This window comes from Solea solea, chromosome 10 (assembly GCF_958295425.1).
Source record: "Solea solea chromosome 10, fSolSol10.1, whole genome shotgun sequence".
Lineage (NCBI taxonomy): Eukaryota > Metazoa > Chordata > Actinopteri > Pleuronectiformes > Soleidae > Solea > Solea solea.
The window spans coordinates 26,445,838-26,470,474 of record NC_081143.1 but is presented as its reverse complement, the minus strand read 5'-3'; the positions used below and the strand labels follow the sequence as shown (position 1 = coordinate 26,470,474).

General features: G+C 41.5%; 3 protein-coding genes across 4 annotated transcripts; 2 read left to right on the top strand and 1 right to left on the bottom strand.

Annotated features, from left to right (window-relative positions):
* The first annotated feature begins 1,843 nt into the window (after positions 1-1,843).
* Positions 1,844-19,106, top strand: p4hb (prolyl 4-hydroxylase, beta polypeptide). The gene is made up of 11 exons (XM_058640862.1): positions 1,844-2,211; positions 4,404-4,601; positions 7,078-7,208; positions 8,188-8,325; positions 10,077-10,181; positions 10,640-10,765; positions 10,882-11,082; positions 11,872-11,992; positions 13,268-13,449; positions 14,799-14,912; positions 17,676-19,106. Exons 1-11 carry the CDS (start codon positions 2,070-2,072, stop codon positions 17,751-17,753), a joined length of 1,536 nt encoding a protein of 511 aa, XP_058496845.1. The 5' UTR covers positions 1,844-2,069; the 3' UTR covers positions 17,754-19,106.
* A 969-nt stretch (positions 19,107-20,075) lies between these two features.
* On the top strand, positions 20,076-22,134 carry ppp1r27b (protein phosphatase 1, regulatory subunit 27b). The gene is made up of 3 exons (XM_058640942.1): positions 20,076-20,564; positions 20,650-20,800; positions 21,475-22,134. Exons 1-3 carry the CDS (start codon positions 20,333-20,335, stop codon positions 21,596-21,598), a joined length of 507 nt encoding a protein of 168 aa, XP_058496925.1. The 5' UTR covers positions 20,076-20,332; the 3' UTR covers positions 21,599-22,134.
* Positions 22,135-22,462: 328 nt separating this feature from the next.
* anapc11 (APC11 anaphase promoting complex subunit 11 homolog (yeast)) lies at positions 22,463-24,237 on the bottom strand. Of its 2 annotated transcripts, none has more exons than XM_058641406.1 (3): positions 24,078-24,237; positions 23,772-23,881; positions 22,463-22,778 (listed from the first exon to the last, which is right to left on the bottom strand). In XM_058641406.1, the coding sequence occupies exons 2-3, from the start codon at positions 23,878-23,880 to the stop codon at positions 22,633-22,635; spliced, it is 255 nt and encodes an 84-aa protein (XP_058497389.1). In that variant the 5' UTR covers position 23,881; positions 24,078-24,237; the 3' UTR covers positions 22,463-22,632. The 2 variants fall into 2 exon arrangements, with proteins under 2 accessions (XP_058497389.1, XP_058497388.1); XM_058641405.1 differs by having other exon boundaries at positions 23,772-23,889; positions 24,078-24,228.
* Positions 24,238-24,637: the final 400 nt, after the last annotated feature.

Below are 24,637 nucleotides of genomic sequence, written 5' to 3'. Positions count from 1 at the left end.
CTTAAAGTATATGACATTTGCTGTACTTAAGTATTCAAAGTCATTTTAGAAGTAAAAGTATTATAAAAGTGAGGCGTCAGGATTGAGCCGTGGTGTCAGCTGAGTTTTTCTTTCAACTTGGAAGGTTGTGGGTTCAATTCCTATATGTGTCCTTGAGCAAGACACTTGAATGGGTATGAAATATAAGTGAAAACTGTAAAGGCAGCTCATCGAGACCAGAAAAGCTCTATATAAATACAGATCATATCCATACCAACTCTTCCACGAGTAACAAAGAGAGTTAGAGGAAATGTGGTGGTACAGATATGTGAATTTTGCACTTAAGTATTTGTACTTTGTTACAGTACAACACTGGTCCCTATTGAGAGAAAGTTATATTCTAATAGTTTTTCTGACTTTTTTATTTCCTCTTTTGTGACAGACGAGGCCAAGCTGTCAGACTGTTCTCAGCCAATCAGCTCCGCACACCTGTCACCTTGAGGAGTGTCTTTTAAAACAACTGCAAGGAAATGAAGGTGTGCACTGATGCCTTCCCTTCCAAGTTTGTGGAGAACATAGCCTTCACTGACTTTGTCCACAACGGTTATTGTAAAAACACGGTGGCACAAGACAGTTCCGCTTCCTGACATAAATGTAAAAGGCTCATTCTGCAGTGATGAAAAAACAACAATCCATACAGTCGGGCGATTGTACACGTCCATCCACAATTTTTGCCAAATGAAAACACTTTTTAGACACTGGAAAGCAAAGTTAACATTAGTCTGCGAATCATTTCCTGAACAAAGACTGTGTTTATTTAAAAAAAAAAAAAAAACTTGATTTGTCATCTGCGTGATAATAGCTTCAAAGTCCAAATATTGTGTGGAATTCAGGGAGGTTGAGGTGGAAACGGAATTTGCTTTGCTGTTGTTGCTTAAAAAAGAATACATTATATATACAGGATATATAGTTTTAAATACATAGCTCAGTTCAAAGCATTATTAAACCAGAAATACTGGAAGTACAACTGAAATTAAGCTGCTCCGGTGTCTCCACCTTCCTGCGTGAACCAGTTTCCATATGAAACAGTGTCACACAATGTTACCCATGTAATTAGTTGTGAGCAGCATCTCCATACTGCATGTTTGTTTATTTTCCCCCCATTTGTGATTGTTTTGTTTTTTGTTTTAAGTTGTATTCATGATTTATTTATACCCTAACCCTACTTTTATATTTTTCAAGTCTTTAATGTTTCTTTATTCAATCATTTCACCTCCTTTAACAGTTTTATTCTTATCTACACACACACACGTCCTGAGGGCTACCGTAATCAATGGCAGGTATCCATCCATCGATCTTCTACTGCTTTATCCTCCACATGAGGGTCATGTGGGGCTGCTGTGTCACACGCTGGACAGATCGCCAGCCCATAGTTTTTGAATTTTCTTTTGACATATTGCACCATCTCCATATTACACCAATGTTTGTTCTTCGTTTATATACATATGTATACATATACATATATATACACATATGTATACATATGTATATGTATACATATATGTATATGTTTACATATATATATTTATATATAGGTTATATATAGGTTATATATATTTATTCCCCCCCCCACTGATATTTACGTTTTTGTTTTGCGTCATTACATTATTATTATTATTTGTTGTATTTTTGTAATACATATGTGGATTAAAGTTACCACATTCTCCTTTTATTTTTTCCGCCCACTGTCGGTGTCTTTGATGTGAGCGGCAGATCCGCTCCTCGTCATTCACTTCCAGGTGCTCTCCTCCACGGTCCAGTCACATTTCAACACGAACTGCTTACGGCCTCATAAATGCGCATGCGCACCACCGACGAACCCTCCGGTTTCTGCGTGCGGTGCCACGTTAGTAGCGGTAGACACAAATATCACCAGCTACTCTCCCGACCGTGAGAGACATCGCAGACGACACACCGTCGAACTGAGACCCGTTTCTTGCACGAAAACCACCCGCGCACGCAGCCCCCTCCTCTTCTCGCCCCGGTGTCAGGAAGAAGAAGATAAAGAAGACAAACTCTCCACAGCCACCATGTTGAAGTTTCTGCTCGTCTGTACTCTGGCTGTGGCCAGCAGCAGCGCTGAGATCGCCGAGGAAGAAGATGTCCTGGTGCTGAAGTCGGAGAACTTCGACGAGGCTATCGGGGCTCACAAACACCTCCTGGTTGAATTCTGTGAGTAACGCCCGCTGCCGAGTCTCACACGCCGGCTAAAGCCGACATATGTACCCCGTGTAGCGGACTCGGCTAACGTGCTAGCTTCGGGTGTTAGCATTAAACTTCTGACACTTGTGGCAAGTTGCATTCGCATTATCACCAGCAGCTAAGCCCACAGATGCCGTGGGTGTGTTTCCACTCCACCTAATTTCTCGCACAAACTTTTCAGTGTCTTATTTTTTTTTCCTGTAGTCTTCGTGAAATTAGCTTGCCGTAGCACTCACTAATATCCTTTTACAATGAATTTAACGGTAAGGTTAGCACAGCATGCTAACCCTCTTGCTTGTTTTCTAGTGCTAACGTCACTCATTCTTTCGATGACGTCTTAGCTCTATCCAGCGTTAGTGTAAAAGTGTAGTATACTTGCTTTTTTTTGTTGAAATTATATATGTGTATAACCGGTGCGTTGTTTTTGTGCGTGAATATATAGAATAACGTAAATGTCAACCGTCATATATTAGAAAAAACGACTCAACTGTCATAATAATGTGAATATAAAGGGAATTAATGCATTTATATGGAATTTCAAACTGTTAAATACATTTAAAAGTTTCACTAATGATAATAATATGAATAATGGAATTTCTGTCAAGTCTGACGACGGAATATCGCAGTAATTGGAACGATACATGGCACTTTTGTGTGTTAGCACTTTTTGTTTGAAGTAGAGCTTTGTAAATCAGCTTTGATTCTTAAAAAACAGTTGCGAAATCGGACACATTTGTAACGTTTCTATTAGCCGCCTGTGGTTTCCTAGTATAACTTTCAGTTTCACGATGCAGTTATTCTTCGTTTTTACACACGACACTCAGCAGCAGCATTATTGTGTTTTTATGTATTACACGGACGTCTTAATATTCACATTTGTGTCACATTATTTCAGTGTGTGTGACCGATGTTTTAAACCAGTCATAGGTCGTCGTGGGACAGACTCTCCCTATAAGATCCGCATGGATGAAGGGAGGGGTTAAGGCCAGTTGTTTGCCCCGCGCACCCCCCCTCAGCGGGGCGGGATCTCTGTGTGGATGTGGAGCTAGGTTGACGTGTACATTCACAGAAGTTGATCTGTGCGCTTTTCATTGACTCGGCCAAGAACAAGGAAGTTTTTTTTACTTCCCCTTTTATAATTCGACGTGTCTATCATTGAAGGTGAGGCAATTCAGAAGGTCACTTTGCTTGACGTGTCATTTATGATCAGGTGACTCATAGTTTTTGAGTTTTATGGAAGTTTCTTCCAGCGTTTTTGCAATTGGGCAACTAACTAGCACATAGAATAAACAATAAAGTAGCTTCAGCAAGTCTAGATATCAAGATTATGACCTCTTCAACTATTTTGATAATCAATACTTTTTTTAAAGTTTTTATTTAGCTCCTTACATGTGATTATTTTTGTTTTCTTTGCCTCCATATAACAAATGACTCATTAAAACTGTGTGTTGTAGACAAAACATGACTTTATGAACCAATATTTTGACATTTTCTCGACCCAAACTACAAAACACAAAGAAAATAAGCGACATATTATGAATGTTGTTTGCAGGCCTGAAATACGCATGAACTTGGGAGTAGAAGTGACTGCCATTTCAATATAAATGAATTTGGGTATTTGCCAAAAGAGCATTTAAAGGTGCAGTGCTGGGGATGAGCTAATATGATCATGCATTTCTCATAAATCCTCTTTCTTACATCTGTCTGTGAAAAATTCCAATTGGAAATAAAATGAGCTTTCAAATAGCAAATCTGTGGACAAGCTGATGATAAATAAATAAATGAGATACTGGTCAAAATGACTATAAATGTGATTTTTGATTGAATTCAATGAAAAAACTGCATTTCACATGTGGGCTGTTTATTTCTGTAATCTACGTGCATCAGCACATGTTTTGTTAACAGTCTACTAGTTAAAAACATGAAGAAATAAAATCCATATTGGACTAGTATTGGTAGCAATCTCCTAGCAGAGCACTAATTCCTCCTCCCTCTTTTTGTTTGTTGGGAACAAAAATCAAATAGGGCCACAAGTTAAAAAAAACCCGTCAAAAGTTCTTTATATTTTTCTTCTGTGCACATTTTGTTTTCTGATAATCAATATCATCTGAAATCCACAACACTTCACATCACTGATGTAAACCTCTGTGTTTGCCCTGCAGATGCCCCATGGTGCGGCCACTGCAAGGCCCTGGCCCCAGAGTATGCCAAGGCAGCCGGCATGCTGAAGTCCGATGGCTCGCTGATTCGCCTGGCTAAAGTGGACGCCACAGAAGAGGGCAAACTCGCAGAAAAGTTTGGTGTGCAGGGATACCCCACCATCAAGTTCTTCAAGGATGGAAAGCCCAAAGATTATGCCGGTGAGCACCAATGCCTTTATCCTCTACTAGCAAACCAAAGATTTCCATGGTCAAATGGTCTCTTTTTTTTTTAAACAGTATAAGTTACATACAAATGCACTGTTTTATAATAATTAAATTTTCATTGTCATAAAAATCATTTTGAGATGGCAATGTAACCAAATGTAAGCCATGCAGGAGTGAGAAAATGAAATGTTCTTTCACACCCGCAGTCAAATAACATAATATAACAGGAGGTGAATGTATGCATCTGTCTGGCACAGGTGGGTTTTTCTAACCTGGGTCTCTGGTTTCAAAGTGCAACTCCTTACCAGCTGAGCTAATCGGGGTGACACGTGATTTGAGGCCGATTTTGTTTTTGTCTCCCTGGGCTATAAATAATACATTATAAAACTGAAGCTGTGGGTTACCGAGGGCCGTGATTGGGCTTGACTTTGGACATGTGTGATTTAGAGGGTAGCATTGATGGGTTCATGTTGACGTAGGTGATAAGTTTAGGCCTTATCCACACACAAACAGAAATTTACCTTTTACGATCTTTTAAAGATCAAAAAAAAAAAGAAGAAAAAAAGCATTGTTTCAGGAAATGTCCCCCTCCCCCCCATGACTCTAATAGTATGCATATATACCAGACCTGTACACAGTGCTGCTGTAACTCTGCTACAGAAATGCACCAAAAAAAATGGACGCGTGTGCAAACTTTTAAAAATAAAGCTCTTTTTTGAATAAGTATACATTACAATCACAGAGACAGAATAAACCAAGTCAGGGCGACGAGAGGGATTAATTAATAACAGCATAAAGAAAAAATGACAAAACAAACAGTAGTGTTGTATCCACAGCGTTTTTGAGATTTTCCCACTCTGGGACCTGTTTTTAAAACAAAAAAAGTGTTTCAGTGCTCTAAAAATGTTTCCATGGGGCAGCTCATTTGAAAAAAAAGCACTGAAGCTGTTTTTGTGTCTACGGCCCTTTTTAGTTTTGTCACATTGTCAGTATATTGTGTCACTTATAATGTTCTTATCATAACTTTCTGGGTTTAAAAAAAGAAAAAATCTAAATAATTTTGTATTTCAATTAATTTTTTAGCCAAGTGAACAAAAAAGTCAATCACATTTGAATTGAATTTGAATATACTTAACTTTTATTGTTTTGCTGTAGTACTTAATATGTTATTGCCTTAAAGTGGATTTTTTTTTTAATTGTCCTATCAGATGGCCATAGGCTTTCTCTAACGTAATACGATCTACAGGGCTGCAGAAATGTTCAGTCAGCCAATCAGCTGTTGGCAACACGACTGAGACCAAATGTGGGCGGTTCCTTGTCTGCATGTTTCTCTCATGCTGCTCTCCCTCCCTCACAAGTTTGGCCCGTCAGCAGAGTGGAGAGATGTGCAGCTCCTCACGTCGCCTTTTCCTCTGCTCGTCTGGGCCTGGCTGAGTTAAAGAAGGGAGGGGAGGTTACACGTCTGACTGTGGGTGCTTTTTAGTGTGGAAATAAACACACCATTCACCCGTCTCCCACTCACCGCACCAAGACTCCATGCTGTGTCACTTCATTACCGTGTGTTTTTTTGGGGGTGGGTTGGGTGGGTGGGGGGGGGGGGAATTGCCTGTATGTTGCATCAGTAAGTTGCTTAATTGCAGCAGACCAAGTTCAGGGTGACTTGTTTTTGCAGTGTCAGAGAGCTGGTGAGGGGATTCCTTTTATACAATATGGTGCTTCAATTTTTAATAAAATAATTATTTAAGTGTGAAATCATGTACGTTAAAGGCCAGAGGTTTTAGGAAGAGGCAGAAGGCCTGGAGGATACAGCCAAAAATTTTATTAAAACAGCCTGTCAATAAGTAGGGCCCCAGCAACTAATCAGTTTATCGACTCTTAATAAACTACTTAATTAATAAGCAACTATTTTGAGAATTTATTTATCAGTTTTTTTAATTTAAACAAACTATTTTCAGCTTCTTAAATGTGAATATGCTCTGTTTCCTTTGCTTCAAGTGACAAAGAAATTGCCAAAACTGGAATTAGTTTTGACTCATAAACAAAACAAGACTTTTGGAAACATTGTAATTTCAAAGGTTGCGACACGCCAATCAAGATCTTCTCAGATTTGATTGATCAAATTTGCCGACGCTTTATGGACTAAACAAGAACTCCATTAATCAAACAAATATCTATGATGACCGCACTGTGCAAACACTCAGACACATTATTGCTATAAATGTTTCTCAGGTTGACAAGTGTTAAAACTGGTTTTCTCCACTTAAACTCAGTCTTTTACTATCTGACATTTAATCGTGATATTGACTCATGTAAAACATTTTTGGCCACATCGCCCAGACCACAAATATTCAAGTGAGTCTGTCATTGTCTTCTGTATCTCTGTCCCAGTCTCACTATTTGCTGTTTCCAATCCTTCCATCACAGGTCATAGTGTTTGTCTTCTTGACACAGGAGTTGTGTTGTGTTACAGGTGGCAGGACGGCCTCAGAGATCGTCAGCTGGCTGAAGAAACGCACCGGCCCACCCTTCACCACCTTGTCTGATGTCGCTGAGGCCGAGGCTCTGCTCGAAAAAGAAGTGGTCGTCATCGGGTTCTTCAAGGTACGAGTGACGCGTCAACATTTTGACCTTTTTTATAACAAGTCCAGATTTATGTCGGAGCTCATTCTTTTTCTTTTTTTTTTTTGTCGTATTGTGTTTTTTGACCTCGTTCTTGGACACTTGATGTAATACCTTGTTAAGGCCAGTTTGTGGTTTCTGCGTCCACAAGTCAGCAGAGGCCCTGCTATGGTCAGCGTGATGCAAATGTGCGACTCAGACGTCTGATTGGAAACCTCAAATTTTTTGACATCTGTTTGGACTGTATGCGACAACGATGCATGCTGCAGACCAGGTACGGCAAAGGTGAATTTGGTCCAGTTCACATGCGTAGAGCGGCAGATCAGACTCCAGAAGAATGTGTTTTTTGAGTGGAGCACTCACTCATTCATACGTTCAATGTTCTGAACAAAGAACATTGTAAAGTAACAGAAAAACAAGAGATTTTAGATCATCATTTTTAGGTTTTAGTTGACGATTTCTGACATTTTATGGAGCAAACTAAACATTCAAGAAAATAAATGACAGATTAATCCCAAACTTTCTATGTTGGGGCCCACTTTTTAAGTGATGTTTAAATGATTGTCACCCACATTACAATTTAACCTTAATGAGAACACAATTTAGGGACTATTTCTGTAAAACCTACTATAATTTTGAATTCTTAAATGAATTATCTCCAAGAGACGTTTATTTAAAAACATATTCAGAACAAAGGGTTTGCAAAAAAAGACCTCCTGTGACCCATTTGTGTATCCCGACCCAGTCTTTAGGAACCGCTGGATTATGAAAATCGTAGTTGCACCCCTAAAACGATGAATTTATGGTTTGCGAGCATTAAGCTGTGATGCTTATTCATCTTAAAAATAAATACTCATTCTCTGCAACCACACTGCAGTTTAAATGATATTAAAGTTGTTTGCATTATCACAAGTATTTGCACAGAGCTTCATCCCATGAAAATCTTGTTTTGCGTTTGCAGGACCCCTCTTCTGACGATGCCAAGACGTTCGTAGAAGTAGCCGATTCCACCGACGACATCATCTTTGGCATGACCTCCGACGACGCCGTCTTCTCAAAGTACGAGGTGTCCGCGGACAGCGTTGTCCTCTTCAAGAAGGTGACTTCAACTTCTAATACATTTCTTAATTATTTCCACTTATTGTCCACTTCATTCAGAGTGGAGTGAAGGTGAGGCTGCGCTCACAGCGCCCTCTGCTGGTCCACGCGGTAACATCTTTAGATGTTTTGTTCTTCTACTGAACAGCAGTTTTAATACAGTGACGGCTGTGTTTATATTTAAACCTCTGGACAAAGTACACTTGCAGAGCTTGTTTCTTCATGCACAGATTTCTAAAATATCATTATTTTAAGTCAAGTTCTAGACCCACCGTCGACTTATCTAGTTTTTGTAACTCATTCTTGCATGTGTAAGCATGTACAGTGTAGAGACGGCAGTGTTTTTTGATCCACACTGTGGTAACACGACGCTGTCGACCTCAGTCTCTCCTCTGTGACTAATCTTGGCCTGTCTGGATCTGTTCACGTTTAATACGTGTGCCTGTCCTTGGGCCTCAACCTCGACGTGTTAAGCGTATGAGGGCCTCTGTTTGGCGATAATCGTCCTACCGACTTGCGTTGTTGTACGGCGCAAACTTCAGCTATAAAATGACCTTATTAGTAAACATTTATCGATAATGGCAGCGAGTGCTGACGATAAAATGAATGGTGCAAAATAAGCTGAGAGTTGTCTCTTATAGGGATTTTTTTTCCAATTAGTTACTTACATTTTAGCACATTTCCAAAAAATGTGAACATTTTAATAGTTTCTATAATTTTATATAGTGAAGTAGTGGCTGAGAAATGAAGTCATCAACAACCTTACTTAAGTCACGATTAACATGTCCTTTTGTTCTGGTGCTACATTATGTGCATCATTTAGCTAAAGGTAGGTCAGTTGATCATTTGGGCTGATTAACCAAAGAAATATTTGTCTTTTTTAATACTCTGCGACATGTTTTTGTTCTTAGAAACTTGATAAATGTTACCAAGTCACCAAAACCTTTTTCATCCATTGCTGTTTTTCTGATGAAACTGTTTCATGTATTATTTAGTTTCCACATAAAATGTAGATGGAGCGAGACCATTAGTTTTGCTTCGTGGAATTGTGACTTTTTGTGCATTATTCATCATCAAACGGTTAGATTTCATCAGATGGAGGAAAAAAGAAAATCTGCTAAATATACGTTGGCCGACTTGATTTCTAAAAAAAAAAACCCATAGAAAACCCCCAACATCTTCCCTGTTATTTCAGTTAAAAACAATAAACATAAATGGACACTTCAGAGTGTTTCTGCATGTGGGCTGTGGGGGTTGTGGATGATCTTTCAGTTTTGGCACAAGTTTGACCGACGCTCCGTGTTCCACCTGCCGCTTTATGGGCCGTGATCTATATTGGTAACTGAAGCGCGTCGGTAACTTTAGCCCACATCCTGCTGACATGTGGACTCATTGTTTACACTTTAGCAAAATGCTCCCACATTAGGGGCTCAGTCTTAATCAACAGCTGGGGTCTTTCACTTGTTTACTGCTATGGTGGGGGTTAGAGCTTAAGTTTCCCAGCCTCGACAATCAGTGCCCACGAGCCTGGCAGGAGGCCCGCTGGACAAATGTCAGGTGTCTTGTTGTGTGGTGGTTTTAAAAAAAATAATTCACCTCTGCTATTAACACAAAGAAAAAGCCAGTCTGGCCCTCTGGCTCTGGGCTTTACCAAAGGATGTTAAAGTGGTGGGATTGTTAAATCTAAATCTGTTTTGTTGAATGTCGGAATAAGGCCTGTAGCTAAATTGTTCACTTGTTTCCTTTTTACAGTTCGATGAGGGGCGCAACACCTTTGATGGAAAGCTGACCACAGAAAACCTCAAGGCTTTTGTCAAAGCCAACCAACTTCCTCTGGTCACCGAGTTCACAGATCAGGTAATGACTTCACGGTCAATAAACTGTGCCACTGCATGAACAGTGTTTAAAACATACACATCTAGCATTCTTTCAAATTTATTTTCATATATTTAGTGTTGTGTACAAAAAGGAAACAAAAAAATGCTCTGGTGTCTTAAACTTTTGATTCTGTACAATTTTGATCACCACCACAAGCAATAATGGCTCTTGGTAATGCATTTATAAGATGGTTGCCAGCTGCCGATCAACCCCAACAATATTTGAATCGCTAAATTTAATCCTGTCTTGAAAATTTTATTTTTATATTTCTATTCGCCAAAATAATCTATGTTTAAAAAATGATCAGCCACAGAAAAACCTGGTAAATATGTGGTTCCCATACGAGCGTTGTTGATTTTGATGTTAGGTTTCTTAGTTTGTGTGTGGACTAAATGAAGTCGATATATAATAATCCACGTTTATCTCGTGTTCTGCAGACCGCCCCCAAAATCTTTGGAGGAGACATCAAGTCCCACATCCTCATGTTTCTGCCCAAGTCTGGGGAAGACTTCGACGAGAAAATTGACGAGTTTAAGAAAGCCGCAGCAGGGTTCAAAGGCAAGGTAGGTGAACGGTCTCAGTGAGCATTCCAGGTTCTTTTTTTTAAAGCACATTTTTGACGTTCACTGCATGTTACACAAACTGTATCTTTATTGACCGCTTTCATCTCCTCCTCCAGATCCTGTTCATCTTCATCAACAGCGACGTGGAAGACAACCAGCGCATCCTGGAGTTCTTTGGCCTGAAGAAGGACGACTGCCCAGCCATCCGCCTCATCACCCTCGAGGACGAGATGACCAAGTACAAGCCAGAGAGCGAAGTCATCACAGCAGAGAGCATCACTGATTTCTGCACTCGCTTTGTTGATGGCAAGGTCAAGGTGAGTGAGCGGCAGGAACGAGTGGAATGTGTTATCAGGTACTTGCAAATGCGTCGAGATTATGACTAATGACAACCGTTGGCTGGTTGCAGCACTGCCTTTGTTTTTATCAGTTCTCTGCCCAAGCGCTCCCAACACACTGGCATATCTGCATTCCGTTTGTAATGCCTGTTTTTCTTCTGGCTTGCCAACAAAGTGAACTGATGAACTTTTTGGCTTGTTCAGAATTCTACTGCTAGACTTTTAACTAACTCTCCCCGTGTGTGGGTTTTCTCCGGGTTCTCCGGCGTCCTCATGCGACGTTTAGGTATTAGGTGAATTGGACACTCTAAATTGACCATAGGTGTGAGAGTAAGAGTGAATGGTTGTTTGTCTAGGATAAAGCGGGGGGAAATGATGGATGAATGGTCCTTATGGTTTTTAATAATATTGTACGTTTCTTACATTTCGGGCTCTTTTGAAAACCATATCGCCCTGTGAGAACCCTCAGGTCTGCTGATGCTGGTTTGTCTGTTCAACAATGTCTCACACAATGGAGCAGAGAATTTGAGCTACTTTTCCCAGCAACAGCAGATGTGGAAATTCTGTTTTATCAGCATGTTGTTAAATCTGTTATTTGATCTGTGTATTTAAAATCAAGAGTGTGAAACATTTTACCATATTTTTATTTATGCACTTGATCTTTTTCTTGTATATCGAGCACAGACTAATGGCGAGTGCATGTTTCAGAACAGCCACAGATAACGTTGTTTAAATTCCTAACTGTGATAATGCCATGTTTTTCTACAGCCTCACCTCATGAGCGAGGATATCCCCGAAGACTGGGACAAAAACCCAGTTAAAGTGTTGGTGAGCAAGAACTTTGAAGAGGTCGCTTTCAATCCCACCAAGAATGTCTTTGTGGAATTCTGTAAGTACTCTTATTTTATTCAATTTACCCTTTATTTTCTTTTTTATCCCTTTTTTTTTTAAAAAAAAAAAAAGAAAAGTGAATGCATTTGTCAACAGTCTTTTGGGGTTGGGGTGTTTGGGGGTGGGGTGTGAGTTCATGTGTTACGAGGTGAGAGGTTTGGCAGAGACTCGATCTGCAGTGTCTGTAACTCAAATCTTTCCTAACTTTGCTCGCGCTAAGCCCTTTTTCAAATGCCAAAAGAGGTCAAGGCCAAGGCTTCATTTGAACCTATTCATCCTCAAGGTCTGCAAGTCATTTGTTACCAGAGACTGATGCTGAAAAGATGTAGTTAAATATAGTTGGGGTTTTTTTTTGTCATGGTTCACATCCAGATTTGTGCTATTTTTTCCCCATCGCATGCAAATAAACACAGCTTATGGGAAAGCCCGTATTCCCTGACAGCTGAGGGCGAGGTCGGTCCTTAAAGGCTATGAGGCTAAAGCTGCACGTGACATGCTCCGTGTTTGGCTTGTGTGCAGCTCTACAGCACCTGGGGATGTGGACGGCTCACTTCAAAAATGTTTAGGCTGCTCTGACTGAACAACAAAATAGATTTCTGACATGGTAATTGCAAAAAAAACATCAATTGAAATGCATCTCATTCACTAAGAATGGGGCTGTTTGTTGTACGTATGAGTCGATACCGATACCAGTACCCGGTATCGGTATCCAGGGTTCCCACGGGTCCTTGAAATCATTGGCAGTTGAAAGTTTTTAACCACCAAGTTAAACTAGTTGTGTTGTGGGCTGTTTATTTCTTTCTTATGCATGAAAAATATTTGTTGGGGAATTATGTCTTTGAAATAGCGAGCGCAAATGTGTAAACGGCTTCACATTTTAAGAGCTCTAAAATGACTGGTATCAGCAGATAGTAGAGTTTGTGATATTGGTATTTCACATGGAAAAACTGGTATTGTACCATTCTTAGTTTATTATTTGCCGTGTTAGCTTTGCATGTGGCAGTAGTTGGTCAACTTTCAGGTGCTAACCATGTGTAGCAAAGGTCTTGGACAAGACCATTCTGACCGTAACTGGGTGGAGAGTACCAAATTGTGAGACGTCCATCCGTCCTCTACCACTTTATCCTCCACATGAGGGTACATGGCCAGAAATTTAGCAACTCAGTTCTGGTGGGTTGGGGTTAAACTGGGTGATGATGATGAGTGTTCAGTGATGATGCCATTAGTGTCAATTTTGTTAACTAACGCTGACCTCTTTGTTGTATGTGTTTAGATGCACCTTGGTGTGGACACTGCAAACAGCTGACTCCCATCTGGGACAAGCTGGGAGAGAAGTACAAGGACCATGAGAGCATCATTGTGGCAAAGATGGACTCCACAGCCAATGAGCTCGAAGCAGTCAAAGTCCAGAGCTTTCCTACTCTCAAATTCTTCCCCGCGGGACCTGAACGCAAGGTGAGAGCCTCATCAATGAGCATTTTCTCCAGGTCTTCCCTCATTCCCAAAATCCTTTAGCCTGGCTAATGTCAGACTTGAAAATCACCCAAAATAGACATGGCTTGTTGAAAGTGTTTTGTGCAAGAAACAAGATAAGTTGGTATTTAGATAAATGTCTCCCTTGTTTCTTGCGACGCCACCTACTGTTTCATGCCCTGCATTGCCTGATGTACGTAGACTAGGCCTACGCAGAACAAACGTGGAGTTGTGGACACTGTCCACTGTCTCTCACTCTCTGCCTTTTGATGTTGATATTCCGTGCAGAACAATGAGTGTCTCACCAAAGAAAATTAAAAAGACTGACTTTAACCAAGATCCTAGGGACAATAAAAGCTGCAAAAGTGGATGCCATGGACGAAGCGGCTCTTACTAGTTGCCCGCCCACATCGTAAACTGTGTCAGCACATTCAGTCCTTGAATTTTAGGGAATTGGTCCTGGAAGGTCCTCAAATTCAACCAAGGTGCAAGACATCGCCTCTCTGTTATCTTGTTAAGTGCCGCCAGGAGAAGAAGAAAAAACTTTGAGATTGGTTCCCTTTTTCCTGAGATTCTGTATTCGGCCATAACGGCGTCCTCACCAGACGTTTCTCCAGATCACTGCTTGATTCGGCTAAAAATCCTTAATCCTCATGCATTATGTGTTTTGGCAGTTGTGTGTTGTGAATCCGGATCAATATCTGGATCTAAAATCACTAACCAGAGGCTTCCAAAGTTTCATTAATGCCTTGGTGAGATGGAGGCAGCCACGTGCAGACACCTGAGCCTGCTGGCCTTAAAAGTCTCTACGGCATTATGCTGATGTTGGGTTCTTTAAGGATTCCTCCTCGACGAGTTCTCACTGGGTATCTGATCTGGACCTGCCTCTCCACACCTCGGCTCATTCACCTGATAATCTCGTGCCAGCCTCCGGTTCATTGCCACCTTTTAAATGTGTGGTTTATACCAGTGCTGTCTCATAGGTTTAGCCTATGACCCTGCTTAGATGAGGCATGTAGAGGAAGGCTAAGATGGGACCGAGATGGTCACAGGTCATGGGTGGATTATGATGCTAAAAATTGACCCGTGTGCTTTACATTTATCCTGTTATTGTCCTTTTCATATTATTGTCAAACCTATTTTAGCAGTCGTTCCGCCAACTTGTTGCTGTGTCATTGCTCACCCTTGCAAAAGTTTATTGGCACCATTTCTGAAGACTGTGTGCCAAGGTTTGTTGGCTGCTTTTAAAATGACACCACTCGGGTGTCAAAAGGCTCACAAGTCTAATAGTTTTGACCCATTTAACAACTATACATGCGTTTGATCCACAGGTTGTTGACTACAACGGCGAGAGAATGCTCGACGACTTCGTCAGATTTCTGGAGAGTGGTGGCAAGGACGGCGGCGCTCCTCCAGCAGACGAGGACGAAGATCTGGATCCAGAGGTGAGATCATCTCGACGTTCTGTTTACAGCGTAGTTTTGGATTCTACTCGATGTGGTTTATCCTGTAGCAGGGCTGTTATTTTCTCCGAATAATCATGTTTATTAGAATTAGAATTAGATTTGTTTGTTACACTATGGTGAAGAACCAGAAATACTTCTGCAAAGTGGACATGGATGTTGGATGATTCACAAACCTTCTATGTCTTTTTAAAGTGAAAAACTATCGTGACCCAAATCACAATATACATTTCAGACGTCACTTCATGTAATAATTTTAGATGCCTAATATTTCTGTTAAATTGATTAAAACTTCATCTTATGAATGTTATTTAAAACATACATGCATACATAATAGGGTTGCAACTACCGATTCTTTTTTAAATGGATTTATCTGTAGATCAATTTCTCGATCAACCGAATACTTGTTTGGTCCCTAAAATGTCGATTGCCGTTTCCCAAACCTCCAAATGATGACATGATTATCTTAAATATCTTGTTTTTAATGATGTCCTTGTTATTTTGGAGCAAAGAAACCAGAACATATTCACATTTAAGAAGCTGAAAATCCGAAAGCTTGTTTTTCTTTGGAAAAAACAACATTGAAACCGATTAATCGATCATTCAAATAGTTGTCGCTCAATTTAGTAATCGGTAATTTGAATAATCGTTGCGTGTCTGGGTCTCGACCTAGTCTTTGTGCATCATTAAAAGTATTAGTTTTCTACACTGTACTGTACTTGGGAGAGAGCGTGTGTCCCATTGAAACTCTAGTGCTTTCTGGAAGGACATTTTGGCAACATTTGTGAAGCTGCCCAGAATAGATTTATGGGACGAGGTCCTCAGAGGATGACGGTTTGTAACCTTAGAACTGACCCACTTGGCTTTTTCGTATTCCCGTACAAATGCTAACGGTAATTAAGAATGGCATTTCTAAGGCAAATATGATCCTCAGAATTTGGACTACAAATTCACGTAACTTAAGTTGTTGTGATTTTAGTTATTAAGATTTTTCTCATCCATTTGTATTGAGGAGTAAAAAACTTAAATAATACCACATCGACTATTAATATTAAAACTATTTTGGTCATAGATTCGATTCGGTTACAGTTTTATGCAAGTTCAGCTTCTTAAATGTAAAAGGTTTGCGGTTTCTTTGCTCCATAATCAAGAAAATAATCGACTCACAAATACTCGGATTTGAGATGTGAACACGAGCAGCAACGAGATGCATTCAATGACCCCTGGTCAATCTCATCACTTCTCCAGAGTCCACAGCATGGGGGCGGGGGGGGGAATTGTCAATTCAGTCACTACTAAAACATTGCTTGGTTTTAATCTCTTCAAAATATGGCTAACTGACAATTTGTATAATCGGTCAAAGATTCATGCCTGACGTTGGCTATGACACAATGATTTTTCTCAATTCCATCTGCATTTCCTGCATCGCAGAAACAAAATAGGGCGTACTTCCTCTACTTCCTGTTGTCTTTGCAACCCATAATATGACCCGAGAAAGAGCTATTTTTTTGGTTCCAGCTGAGAGCCAACAACTCAGGTTCTGTACCAGTTTGTTTTCGGGTTTGAACGAGCTGGCCGGTTCGGGAACCGGAGCCCTGCTGGTGTGACTTGATCAAAGATGGAGAGGATGTGTTTCTCTTCCATGCTTCACCTCTGTTGCACGCTGTGGGGATTTTCCTCTTCCACCACTACTTACGCTCACACACGCCCACCTTCCCAGAAGTCTAATAACAGCAGAGCAGACAGACTGCGGCCCACTAATGCCTCCTGCAGCTGCTGTGGCTGTTGTTTATCGGGCTTGGCCTGGAGACCTGCCCTCTGGATAAAAGCAGCACGTGAGAGGCTGAAATCACCATTAGTGTCTCCCTGTGTCTGATTCATGTCCTCAGTCCACCTGTCCACAGACGAGACACGATGTCATGTATTATATACAGCTGATACATGACTGAGCTGATTTTACACATTCTGTGTGTATGTGTTCACGTGTTCTGGTTTCTTTGCTTCATGTAACAAAGAAATCATTTAAACTGGACAAAACACATTTGAGAACATTATCATTTTTGAGGTTTTCTGATTTTTTGATGGAGAAAATACGAGCTCCAGTCCGATTTATTGTCACGTCTGTAAATTAAATAATATTCCTGACCTGAACTTGAGAGTGAGGGATGGAAAGAAAGAACAAACTCAACAAGTAGTTGAATGTTGATAAGTGAAAGTAGTAGAGCTGAAACCGTTAATCGAATAATCGATTGCTAAATGGATGGTCAACTATTTTGCTAATCGGTCTGAGGGTTTTTTCCATTATTAAAACAAGATTATTGATTGTTTTAGCTTCTTAAATGTGATTTATTTTCTGGCTTCTTTGCTCCATATAACAAAAGAAATCATTAAAAAGGATAAGTTGAAGACATTTGAGGACATCATTTTCCAAGTTATTAGTCCATAACTTGATAAATACTGCCGGGGGGGGGGTAGGTGGAGAGAGAAAGTCATCCCCTCTATATCATTTACTATATTTATCCATTGTTATATTGTGGGAAGTTCAGGGAGTTACCAGCGTCTTGTGAGTAAATATCAAAACACCTGGCTTCATCAAATCTGCCTTGTTTGGAAATTAATGTCTTAAAAGGAAAAAGTTGAGACACTGAAAAGGCAACTCGGTGTCAAACACGCTGCTGCTGCACTAACGGAGTTAAACTGGTGGTTTTAATGACCTGACCTGACCTTCTCCCCTCTGCCCTCCAGGACTTTGATCTAGATGGACAGGACGAGGAGTCCGATGGCGAGGACGGAGGCGACGACGACGGACACGATGAGTTGTAGGAGCTGCCAGAGGAGAGAGGGAGAGAGGAGTCGAGTCCCGCCCCCCAACCCTTCAAACTAGTCACCATCACTACCTTCACTTCCTTGTGGACCTTCCCTGTCCTGTGAACATTAATACTTCCCCTTTAACTGCCTCTCAGTCACTCAGAGAGGACTCTGTGGAACAGCACACCACCACCACCTTTATGAGAGACTCCAAAGCCTTCTCTATGAAGTCGGCTGTTTGCCTTCAATGTTTAGAAAAAAAGAAGAAAAAAACAGGCAATGAAAGAGTTTTCAAAACGTTTTCCTTGATAAATTTTCTCCCCTTTCCTAAAAACAACAAAAATCATGTCACCATTGTTCAGTGTGGGTCTGAGATAAAAGTAGTCGTATCTGTAGATAAGTGTATGCATGTGGGGGGGGGGGGGGGCACAGTGTTTCTTTCCCTCTGATAGGAAAACGGAGGACCAGAGTCTTGTGTGTGGTGGTTTTGGTAAGAACTGAACTCTCAGGGGACAAAAGAGGCTTTTTTGTGTGCGTTTTATTTTGTTGCGTCGTCACTAAAAAAACCAGCCCAGAGTTTGTTCAGTGTGGAACACGAGGCCCCACGTTTGTCGCTGAGACCAATAATCTTCTTTCTTATGGCAGGTGAAGGGGAAGTGTTTTTTTTTTTTTTTTTTTTTTTGTTTTATTTCCCCTGATTCCCAAATCTACGTCCTGTTTTCGCGCTCTCTTCATTTCCACTTGGCTACTGACTATTTTGGGGGGGAAATCCTTTTTTATTTAATTGCTTTCTCAATGAGGTTTGTTTTTGTTTATTTTTAATTTAGGACTTGTCATTTTTTTATTGATGTACCTTGTGTGGGGGGGGCCCTGTTGGGGCAGAGTTGGCCCTTGGACACTCCCTCAGACCTGGGGGGGGGGGTTGGTTTTTCAGACCAGCTCTGAGGTGGCACTGCATTCATGCCTAGTCAGAGATTCATCGTGGTTACTTAAGCAGAAAAGAGATTGGTTCTGTGTCGGGTTGGTCTGAGACGCGTCTGTCGATCGTGAGGCGGGGGAGGGAACAGTTGCACAGCCCCACCTCTCACCCATACTTGCACCTCCACCATCTCCCGTGGCTCCACCGAACACCCTCGATGTCGCCGTGTGTGTCTGCGTGAGCGAATGGTGCGAAACTGGGACGAGACGAATGCGTGCGTGTGTGTGTGTGGGGGGGGCATTGAGGAGCAGCTTGAGTGGAACAAGGTGATGGGTTTGACAGCTGTACAGCTGTCGGGGAGGGGGGGGGCGTGAAATTAATGAAGCATTCCATCATATCCAAATGTGGTAAACGTGAAATGGTGGCCAATAAACAAAACATTAAAACAAGTTTTGTCTTCATTTGCATTTGTTTGTGTTGTACAGTAAGTATTAACTGGACCATGTTAATGTGTTTGCAAATGCCGTTAGACGATGGTGAACCTCGTACATGGCTTCATCTTTTTCTAGTCGTGCAACTGAAGGTAGATGAATTGGTACATGAGAAACTTCCCCACAGCCATAAATTTTTTTTTTTTTTTTTTTTTTTGTCAGAGAAATCTGGAAAAAAAATTCAGGGGAAAATTATCAAATTCACAGGAAAAAATGCTGTTAATATTCCTGGGGATTCTTTTTAAACCCAGTTTTTCTGAATTAGAGGTCATTTCAGTAAAAGAAATGGGGGGACAAAAGTTATTCATTCTGAAAAATGGACCAACAAAGTTTATGGGCCACATGTAAATGATTTTTTTTTTCTCTTTAATATTATGCTATATTATGAATATTTATGCTTTTTAAAATGTTTTTTTTACATGTGACACTAATACTCCTCCGTTTTATTAATTTGTAAAAGCAGAGCTTAAAAAATACATTCAGACAAAAAAAAAACAAAAATATGGGGGGGGGTAAAAACCTATTAATGTTCCTAATAAAAAAAAAAAAATTCCCAAGAGAAATGATCTAATTTAGAAAAGCAGAGCCAAAAACTTTCCCAGCAACACAATAGTCCTCGTAAAGGATGACACAAACCATCAAGACATTTCCTGTGTCTCACATGGCCCAAGTTAGTACATGATTAAAGTGACATCAGCCTGTTTTTACTGCTCATGTCAATGACCTACATGTGAAAGTTCATGTCCACTCCCGCAGTAAAAGCACTTTCATCACTGCCTGTTGTTTACGAGAACCACGACCACCACCACCACTGTAACTAACACCGTGTCTCCGATGACTCGTACGTGAGCAGCAGCATCTCGGTATACACGGAGGTGACAACACCGGCAGAGGTTACAGGCCGTCATATCTTTAAGACGTGAGCTGTGTCACAGGTTTGTGCCCTGAGCAGTCGACTGCTCATCTTCCAAATCTCGCCACTGGAGCCAAGTGTCTTAAAATAGTTCAACTGAGAGTATAAAGAGACCCACAGAGAGGCTCGTCCCTCAGACCAAACAGCAAGAGAGACATCCACTCATCTTTTCTGCAGATCTACAACTGAGCTTGTTGAGCTTTTTTTTTCTTTGCTGGAATAACCTCACCCTTTTCTTTTTGCAAGAGCAACGGGAAGTTTGGCTCCGGCTATGATGAAGTTCTACCAGTGCCCCGTGTCCAAACCTGTGGGAGTCGCAGATTACACCAAGGACCCCAGAGTCTCAGTGAGCTGCAAGAGCTCTGCTCCTCTGAAGCACATACGCAGTGTTCACTTCCCTAACGACATCCTCTTCCAGGACTACGTGCGGGAAGGCGAGCTGGAGAGGATCGGACGCTTCATCCGAGCCAGGAGAGTCAACCTGGACACCATCTACCTCTCGGGTGAGTCCAAGAAACCAGTGCCGTGAAACGCTCACGCAAACGTACTCAATTTTCCACCAATAACAAACATTGTCCTGTGCCGCAGGCATGGCTGCCATTCACGAGGCCGTCCTGTCTGGGAACCTGGAGTGTGTGAAGCTGCTGGTCCAGTACGGAGCAGATATCCACCAGAGAGACGAGGACGGGTGGACCCCGCTGCACATGGCCTGTAGTGACGGCTTCCCACACATCGCCCGGTGAGCATTCAGGCCTCAGAGACTGAGTTAGTGTCTGTGTCAAACTGTTTGCTGCCTTTAGTGACAAATTTGGGACAATTTAACGTAAATAAGTGAATCGTCGGCGTAGAGTAGAAGTCAGAAGAGCAAAACTAAGCATGTAATCTGGAGTGACCCAAAGATTCTGGTCATATCAGAACAAGTAAGGCTTGCTCTTTGAACTTTGGCATGTTTGTTGGTCAGAGTATTTCAGACTCTGCTTATTTACTGGGATTTCCACACAATCAACCCCAGGGTTTACAAAGAATGGTCCTGAAAAAGAGAAAATATCGCAGTGATTGGCAGTTTTTTGGGTGAAAATCCTCGTGGCTGGTTCAAAAATGATGCAGACGCTTTGTTAGATTTTCTGGAAAATCAAAACAAATGGCCAAGTGAATGCATGAGGAAACAAAAGTGCAGCTGCTGATGTCACTCACTTCTCCACAAACCCAGCGAAGCATGCCAGCACACACACACACTGGCTGCTCAGCTCTTATGCCACAGCGGTAAGAGAAGCTGCAGGAGCTGCTGCGTTCTTTGCGCCTCGTTGACCTTCCTGACACAGAACTATGGCAGAAACTCACACTGAGTTTGTCAAAACTGGCAGATCAGCGAGATTTGACACCCTTTTTTTTTGTAATTCTGTTTTCTCTCAGTTACCTTCTCGCGCTGGGTGCTGACCAGGAGCTGGAGAACGACTGCGGGGAGAGGCCGGCTGACCTCATTGACCCGGACAACAGGGAGCTACTGGAACTCTTTGGGCTGGTGGTCAACGACTGATCACAGCTGGCTTTAAAAAGTCACAGACCCCCAGTCGTCCCACCGCTCTGCAGCCGTGGACAGAAAAGGCTCCGTCAGTGGAGCTGTGGTGATTCAGAGAGCCTCCGCCTCAGATCGGGAGGTGGAGGAGTCGTCGTGTGTTGGTGGAGGAAGGGGTGGACGGAGGCAACAGGCTGCCTCCCCATGTGTGGATTGAACTTTGAAGCAGGCAGGGGTTTCCCTCTGATCCGTGGCCATACAGATTTGCTCTGTACAGTAAGAGCATTTGATATTTGCATCATTTGAGTTGTTGATTTTCTGTAGGCATGTTGGCTCAAACCAAGAGGGTTCAGATGTTGCGAAACCTGAACCCGTCGCTGTTGCTCAGCTCGTTAGGACCTCTCTGACAGAATGCACTCCTCTGTACGATAAGATTAGAAATGTTGTTGTGACACATTTGCTTACGGTTTAGCAGAAGTGATTGTTTTTTTCTATCTTTGTTGATTATTATTTTTTATACATGGGTTTTTCAAAATAAACTTTTTCTATCTTGACAATCTAGCATTTTATTTCCCTGTCACAGTTTGACACGGAAACAAATCTGTGTTCATGCTGAAGGTGAATCTAAACTCTCATTTATTCACTCATTCATTATCTACCACTTTATCCTCGAGGGCCACAGGGAGCTGGAGCTAAAGGTGCAAAAACCTGACATAAATGACCCATTTATCCAGTGTCATCACTGGAAACACTAAATAATCGAGCTAATCTCGTTCAAAGGATTAAAGTCAGGATGAGTCTGCTTAACATTTGAATTCAGGTCAAATTCACAGCAACACAACACTGTCTCTCAGTCTCTCACACTCATCACGCAAAAACAACAGATACAGTACATGTGATGTACGTTGTTTTTATTATTAATACAAAATATGATTCACGTTATTTTTTAAAAAAAACACAGTATTTACAGGTGAAACATAAAGCAAACATGAGGCTTCTGAGAGACTCTGCAGGTGAACAGCACCTCCTCCTCCTCCACCTCCAGCGCTGTGGCTTCACTCTTTGAACTTCCACTCCTGACGGCACATGGGGCACTGCTGCTGGACCTGCTGCGAGTTCAGCCATTTCAGGATGCAGTGCATGTGGAAACAATGAGAGCACTGACCCCAGACCAGCGGGCAGTCGTCTCCGGGCACTTTACCTGCAAAAGCAAATCAAAGCACTTTAGAGCCAGTTTTCAGTTTACTCACTCACAAGAGATAACGACAAAAGAATTGTATGATATTCTACAAATTTTGTGTGAATCTCTGTCAATACTGCATCTCTAGGCAAGGACTTTGCTTCACTGAAGACGAGATTTTGTGTCGTCATGTTTCTACAAAGTAACAAACGAGCCAGAGCATGTTTCACGTGTTGAAACAGAAGCTTTGTGCGCAAATTAGGGATTTCTAGGACCTCAAATTAAAGGACTTAATGTGTTGACACGGCCCAAGGACAACTTGTCCATGGCGTCCACTTTTACTGGAAAAGTGATTATCCTTGGGATCTTGGGTCAAAGCCAGTGTTGTATACTAGTATACTAGTTGTGTACTAGTTGTATTAATAAAATGTGTTGTTAGATAAGTTGAATGACTGTTATAATAATCATTAGATTCATTGGTTGAAAAATAATAGTTTGCGACAGCCATACCTTAATTGTACCTTAACGAGATACTTCTCATTACCGTAACTCCTACACGGTTTGTGATATCTAGAAAATTCAAAAACTATGGACTGGCGATCTGTCCAGGGTGCGGTGACCCTGCCTTTCACTTCTTGGTACCGTAATTCCTAAACGGTTAAATAACTGCCAGATTTCGAAAGTGAAAGTTATCTTGGAAAAAGGGGGCAGACGCACATTGCCACATTTTTTGACAATTCTACGGCCACATTCTACGGCCACACATCACACAAAATAAACCCAGGCAGTCTGATTATCATGATAGTCCTAAGAGGGTTAAACTTTGGTATTTGGTCTAGTTTGATGTAGCCCCCCCCCCCCCAGGACACCCTTTTATCTGGGTCCCTAAACTCCTTTGAAACGCCTCTGCTTCTGGACACTACTTTACTTCAAAGAATGTGAATCCAGACCAGTGAAATAATGATGATGATGATGATGATGATGATGTTGAGGTTTGGTCTTTTGGTCACTCACAGTCTGGGCAGCAGCCGTTGAAGGGCATCCTGCAGATGCCACAGTTCTCATCATTGGCCACCCACAGCCACGAGGCCACGCCGTTCCATTGTCGGATCTTCACCTTCATCCTCCGAGTCTGACACAAGCAGGAAAACACACTTTTTTATTATCATCATCATCATCATCATCATCATCAACAACAACAACACTCCAGCAGCGCGGCAGCTAGCGTTAGCATGTGGGCTACAGTTAACTGATAACTTCTGTTCGTGCCTTTTCCCTTTTAAGCCGTGAAGCTCTTTGTAAAAATGTCAACACACTTACTCAGTGGCGTCACCGGATATTTAATAATTAAGATAAATGATGACGTTTCTTGGCAAAACAGTCATTTTATGTCCAGTTCGGAAACGTCAACAACAACACAGCTAGCATGTAGTTTTGAGCCGGGTGGATTCTTCTTCTGTTGTTAGCTTAATGTGACGGTTCACAGCGCATTACCGCCGCCTACTGGACTGGAGTGGCGGTTGGCGAGCAACGATTATGGTGCATTACCGCCACCATCTGTTATGGAGTGTGGATCGAAATGTTAGCAATTCTGCTACTGCAAAAATAACAAGCAATAATAATATATATAGATTTGATTCGATTTTTTTCTAAGCGTATAATTGTTTTAACTGATGTTACAAATTGACAATGTACTTTTTGTACAGTAGCATAAAAACAAATCTATTCACGTTTCAGTCCACTAGATGGTGCCAAGTGGTCACTCTCACTTGAGCTGTTGCTTGGGTATACATTTCACAAATACTCGTATCGTGGCTTAAATATCGTCAAAATATCGTACTGTGTTGTATCTAGCGATTGCCACCCCGTTTCGTTTGTTT